Source organism: Tupaia chinensis, unplaced genomic scaffold (genome assembly GCF_000334495.1).
Source record: "Tupaia chinensis unplaced genomic scaffold, TupChi_1.0 Scaffold000097_1, whole genome shotgun sequence".
NCBI classification, from domain to species: domain Eukaryota; kingdom Metazoa; phylum Chordata; class Mammalia; order Scandentia; family Tupaiidae; genus Tupaia; species Tupaia belangeri.
Window position 1 is genome coordinate 6,318,609 of NW_006159559.1, and position 6,442 is coordinate 6,325,050.

A 6,442-nucleotide genomic window follows, 5' to 3' on the forward strand; every position below is an offset into this window, starting at 1 on the left:
CAGATAGTGGGGGTTTTTTTTTTTTTTTTGGGGGGGGGGAGGTTTTTGCTATGGGGCGCATGAGCTCACCAGAAAGACAGAGAGAGACAGAGAGACAGAAAGCGAGAAATCACCCCCTGGGGTGATGCTATGCTGCAATCCCTTCTCCTCTTCTCCTGTCAGGATCTTGGGCACGCACACACACGTAGCCGGCATGAGTTTAATCTACCAGGTCCGGGGCTCAAACCATGGTCAACTACATGGGAGTCCAGTGCATAGCCATTACACCAACTGCTGGTCCCACTCTGCATGTTTTTCAATCCACCAGGAACAGGATTTGAATTTCAGGCCACCATAGGGATCTGAACCCTTTAACCACTAGGCTATGAGACCAGACCTAGTGTTTGGCTTTACGTTTTTAAAAGGTGAGTTTCACCAAGAAAAATTTTCTTTCAAACTTTATGATTTTTTAAAATATATTGTAAATAATTAAATTAAAAGTTAATAAACTCAGTAATGCAATTATTATTTTTTTGGATATGTGGTAAAAGTACTAAGGATGAAGGATAACTAACACAAAGGAATATTGAAAATTTGAAAGCAAGATTATATAAACTTATTATTTAAGATTTATTAGTTCTGCAACAAAAATCAACATAAATTTAAAGTTCCTTAAAAACATGACAGAATTTCAGCCACAGCAGTGTGGCAGTAGTGCAATGCTCTATAACGCTGGAAGCCATATCGAAGACTGGAACTTTCCCCTAGTCAACCTGTACATACCAGGCGCACACGTGCCCGTGATTCTAGCTGGTTTGGAAGGCTGAAGGAGAGTATCACGGCATGAGAACTTGTTGAGGGTGCTTGTCTTTCTCTCTCTCTCATGAAAATAAATAAATAGATAAACTTAAAAAAATGAAATCATGAGTGTGACTAATTGATGCTTATAATACAAGGGTATTTCAAAAAGTTTGTGGAAAAATGGAATGAAATAAGTTTATTTTAGTGCAAAAAATATAAAACTGATGCATAGGTTTCTTATTGTATACATTTTCCATAAGCTTTTTGAAGACACCCTCATATGTCTCTTTTTTTACTAAAGAGTGCCTATACTATTAAATATGTAATGACCTTTTCAAATTTAATTTTATCTTGGCATGCGGAATCTATACACTTGTTTATTTTGGCAAGTGAAAGAATGAAGTAAGAGTGAATGATCAGGTACAGCCAACAACTTCACAGTTATTCTAAGTGTTGCAATCCATGGAATTTGGAGTCTCGGGTCAGTAAATCTAGGTTAAGTTACTTTGAGATGTTAAAATCTGTATTTTTATACAGATTTCACATAAAAATGTCATTAGAAATCATAAAATAAAACCACAGTTATAGACTTCCACTTCTGGAATTCTTGAAGTTTCTACATCCCTTAGAACAACACAATTTGGACAGTCTATTCTATGGCTATTTACTTGCTGATGAAACCCACATCCTTACCTCTAGCCCAAACCCTTTTCTCAAGTGTTTATACCTCCAACTGCTGCACAGACATCTCCACCTGAGTCTCTGAAGCCCCCTTAAACTTGCTCTGCACAAAATTGATCTCCTTATCTTTTTAACTGTTCTGCTCTTTATTCTTGTTTTACATTAATGCATCACTTACCTAGACACCCAAGGAGTACAGCTAGACTAGTTCCTCTACCCTCTCCTATTCTCCTTCCCTATTTATTCAGGTACTAACTATGCCAGTATTCTTTCCTAAGTATCTGCTAAACCAAGCTTCTTTCATTTACCCCAATGGTCAGGCCCCAATTAATTTTTGTCTAGATTATTGAAACGGCTTTGTAACTATGTGGTTTTCTTTTCAGTTTGTCCTCGAAAGAGTAACCCTCCACAGTGTCATCAGAGTGACTACAGAGGGCAAACTCCCCAGCACAAGTTTCTTCAATTGCTCATCCTCAGGATTCAGAAAGTTCTTTGCCACTTGTCATTGACTTCCTTTCAAGTCTCAAACTTTAATATCTCTTATAATAAAGTATGTTCTTTGTTCTGCTTGGAAAACCACTAATTAATTTGTTTAATAACAAAATACTTATTATTAGGTATACACTAGTTACTTTTTTAGAATTTTGAAAATATAAAGAGAGAAAAGACATGAGCCTTAGCTTCAATCAAGATTTCTCATACAACTTGCCACCATACACCCTTGTTTCAGTTTTGGATATAGGATGTATAAGATGTCTGTGGTGCCTCCAGATAAACTCCTAACTCTTTTACACCCTCCAATATTTCAGTCTCTACCATAGAGTCCAGATAGTCAGTATATATTAAGTGTATACATATTTCTTTCGTAGCCTGGCTTAATTCACTCAGTAATTAATCTTCCATATATGACCACTTTCTATCAAATGCCAGAGTCTTCTTGTTTTTTTGTTTTGTTTTGTTTTATTTTTTAAGACTGAATAGTATTCCATAGACTATATGCGCCACATTTTTCAATCCATTCATCTGTTTGTGGACATTTGGGTTGGTTCCATGTCTTAGCAATCGTGAATAATGCCACAATAAACATTGATGTGCAAGCACTTTTCCATCTTGGAATTTTCCCCTGTCCTTTGTGTAGATACCCAGAAGTGGGATTGCTGGATCAAATGGTAGTTCTATTTGTAGATCTTTGAGGAACCTCCATATTGTTCTCCACAGTGGCTGGACCAATTTACATTCCCAACAGTGTAGGAGAGTTTCCCCTTCACCACACCCCTGCCAACACTTATCACTTTTTGTATTTTTAATCTTTCCATTCTGAGGGGTTAGGTGGTGTCTCATTATGGTTTTAATCTGCATCTCCCTCATGATGAGGGATGTTGAGCATTTCCTCATATGCTTTTTGGCTGTTCGTATATCTTCCTTAGAGAGATTTTTGTTCAGCTCATTTTCCCTCTTTTAATTGGGTTAATCATTTTTCCCCCAGGTAAGCCATGCCATTTTTCTTTTTAACTGAGCATTATTTTATGAGTCCTTGGATGATCATTTATTGCTCTTTGAAACCATTTTAAACTTATAAATCATTCCCACATGGCTTTTCCACAATTTATCAATAATTCACAATTATCCTTTATTTAGCTAAGTTTAACATATCATGATTACAATTACAGTATGATAAAACATAGTGCTATTGTAAGAAATGTTGTAATAACATCCTCCTAGATAAACCACTATATATATATATATAAATAAAATTCTTAGAATAGCTCAGAAGCATAAACATTTTTTTTCTTAGATTTTTTGGCTATAGGGTGCAAATAGTCACCAGAGAGACAGAAAGCAAGAAATCATCTCCCAGGGGGATGGCCATTCCACAGTCCCTTTTCTTTCATTCTCCTCTTGGGATCTTTGGCATGCATACACACGTACCTGGCATGAGTTTTAAGCCACTGGGTCTGGGCGTTGAACTCCCATCCACTACATGGTAGTTTAGCAACATAACCATTACGCTATCTGCTGATCTCCCTCCCCTTGTTTTTAATGCCAGAGTGTAAATTTGAGTGTCAGAGAAAGAGAAAGAGATTGAGAGAGGAAAACAAAAACAAAAACAAAACAAAAACAACCTCAATGGAACTGGTCACACTGCATCACTGCATTTCCTTTTCCTCGATTCCTCTATCCCATCAGGATCTTAAGCATGCACACAAATATGCCTACATTGTTTTTTCAATCTTAAGTGGCCAGTTGAACTATTTTTTGAACTATGGTCAGCCACTTGGGATCCAGCTCCTTCCACATAGCACCTAACCACTGTGCTATAGAGCTAGCCAAAGTATAAACTTTTAAAGGCTCCAGATCCACATACAAAAGTTTTCCAGAAAGTTTATATACATTCACATTTATTTCCATGTTAAATTATAGAAAATACTGCTTATCACTGCTTAAAATTTATCTTCATATAGAAAGGGAATTTATATGTATTTTTTTCTAGAAGTCTAAAGGAGAGTGATTATTATCATTACTATTACTTACATACGGGTTGGGCATAAATAGTCATAACTATGTAGCAACATGGCCACATAGCTAGTCTTACACAGTTCTCACCATAACCCTATGACGTAGGTACTATTTTTGCTATTAAACTTGGGGAAACTGGGGTTCAGATAAGTTAACATTCAAACAGCCCATTTATTAAAGTACTGCTCAGGAATTTCCAAGCCCGTATGAATCTGACTGAAAGAAAAATAGCAGGTAAAGAGTAATTATTTCATACTTTCCCTCCTTTTTTTCTCGCTAGTATACAATTTGATAAATAGTTCTTAATGAAAGATGTTATATCTAGGTGTTTCATCTCTATAAGTTTCAAATTACCTCACTTGAAAACTAGACTAAACTAATTCAAGTGAACTGACAACCCACAGAGGTGGTAAGGAGCCTGTTCACAACACAGATGGAATCTATTTCTGAACTTTAATCTTTTCTTTATTTAGAAAAGTACTAGTATTACTGTATAACATGATCATTCTTATTTAATGGCTGTTCCTTTTTTTTCAAAATTATTTTATCTAACTTTATTTTATTTATTTATTTGTTTGTTTAAATTTGAACAGAAAGGGACAAAAGGACAGAGAGAGAGAAAATGAGAAAGCAAGTCGCCAGGTCCAGGACTCAAAATGCGGTCAGCCATGTGCGAGGCCAGTGCCTTTAACCACCATGCCACCTGCAGGCCCCCGATGGCTGTTATTTTAATGCAATGTAAAAAGGGGTGGTACAAATAGGATAGTCTTTAGAATTGTCATCTTCAATGCATACTGATTTTTATTCTGGTTAAAATGAGAAATTTGGGACCAGCAGACGACATAGTGGTTACATTATTGGACTCCCATGTAGTCAACCATGGTTCAAGTTCCGGATCCGGTGGCTTGAAATTCACACTGGGCATATGTACATGCGTGTCCTAAGTCTTAAGGAGAGAATGGAAGGGAACGGACTGCCATATGGCCATCTCCCTGAGGAGTGACTTCTTGCTTTCTATCTCTCTTCTCTCCAGCAAGCACACATGCCCTATAGTTAAAATCTCTGGGGTTGGGGACAAATTCTGGGCTTGCTGTGACATGGCAGGTAAGGTAGATCCCACATGACCAACAGCATGGTTTGAGTCTCACTTGAAAAAAACATGCTGGGTTCATGTATACGTGTACCCAAAATTCTAAAAGGAGGGAGAAATGGAGAAAGGACTGCAATATGATGTTCCCTATGGGGAGTCTTTCTTGCTTTCTCTCCTCTTTTTCTTTCTCTCTCTCCTCTTCTCTCTCTCCAATCCTCTTCTCTCTCTTTCTCTGTCTCTCTTTCTTTTTACCCTCTCTCAGCAAGCACATGCACTCTAGCAAGGTGAAAAAAATTTAAAAAGACAAATTCTTACCTTAACTATTAATCCTTTTGAGTCAACCAACCATATCTTTTTGATGGCTTTTTCCTTTGGTAAGCCTTCTTTTTCCATAGCCATAACAATCAAGTGTGCAATCCCTAAGGCAGCCTGAGAAAGAGGTTATGAAAACAGAGATTTTAAAAGCTGTTCCAGATGCTATCTTATCAAGAGTTAGATTTCACCCATTTTTGCCTTTGATAATAAGGAAGTACAAAATGACACTGTCTATTGAGCTGAAAAGCTACATTCATTAATTTACACTGGGAGAAAGTATTTTTGTACCATTTGAGTTAAGTAAGATGGCAACTATATTCTCTTTATTACAACGAAATCAGTATCATGTGGCTTGCTATTTGGTCACAGATGAACCAGTGAGATCCTTGTTTGTCAGTATCTTTAATCCTATTAATATGAAAAAGATTTGCTTCAATAAGAAAATACTGAGTTTAAAATAGTGAACTGGTCAGCCAAGCTCACTGGATTGTATTGTTTATTCTTCAAATCAAGCTCCTCTAATTGAATGGGAAGAATAAAGCTTGGTCATTTGGATGGGAACTTGACCAGTTAGGCAACAGAATAAAATGGACAAATATATGTTCCTGAGTCTTTATTTACTCTATTAGGACAAAAAAGTGCCGTGAAATTCTTTGCAAGATTAAAGAAATCAATTCTTTTGGTATTTGGTAAGTTCTGTGATAATTTATAAAATTTACATTATCTTTTCAGGGACAAACAACTGCCAGTTTTGAATCATCCAATCACAAATACTTCTGCCCTGCTGAATCTCAAAAACTGGCCTGTGCCACTCATTAAAACCCTTTGAAAATTCAAGGAGGTTTACTACAGTTAAATACAGCATATAACAATTCACAAAATAAAGGACTCAAATCTTACTGAGCTGTTATTTATCCTTGATATTTCATATCTTGGCAAAATGTTCTAGCTTCATGTATTTTGTTTTATTTTAAAAACAAGCAAAATGAAAACAAAAATGGTAAAAATACACACAAATATTTGACAGTATAATACATTGTTTTGTTCAAAATCATATTA

General features: G+C 36.2%; 1 protein-coding gene across 1 annotated transcript in view; it reads right to left on the reverse strand.

Annotated features, from left to right (window-relative positions):
* The window catches only part of ME1 (malic enzyme 1), a gene marked incomplete at its 5' end in the record, with an annotated part of 151,168 nt that overhangs the window by 21,078 nt on the left and 123,648 nt on the right, over nucleotides 1-6,442 (reverse strand). The window contains 1 exon segment of the mRNA XM_014585872.1: nucleotides 5,384-5,497. Within this exon segment, the coding sequence (XP_014441358.1) occupies nucleotides 5,384-5,497 (114 nt within the window).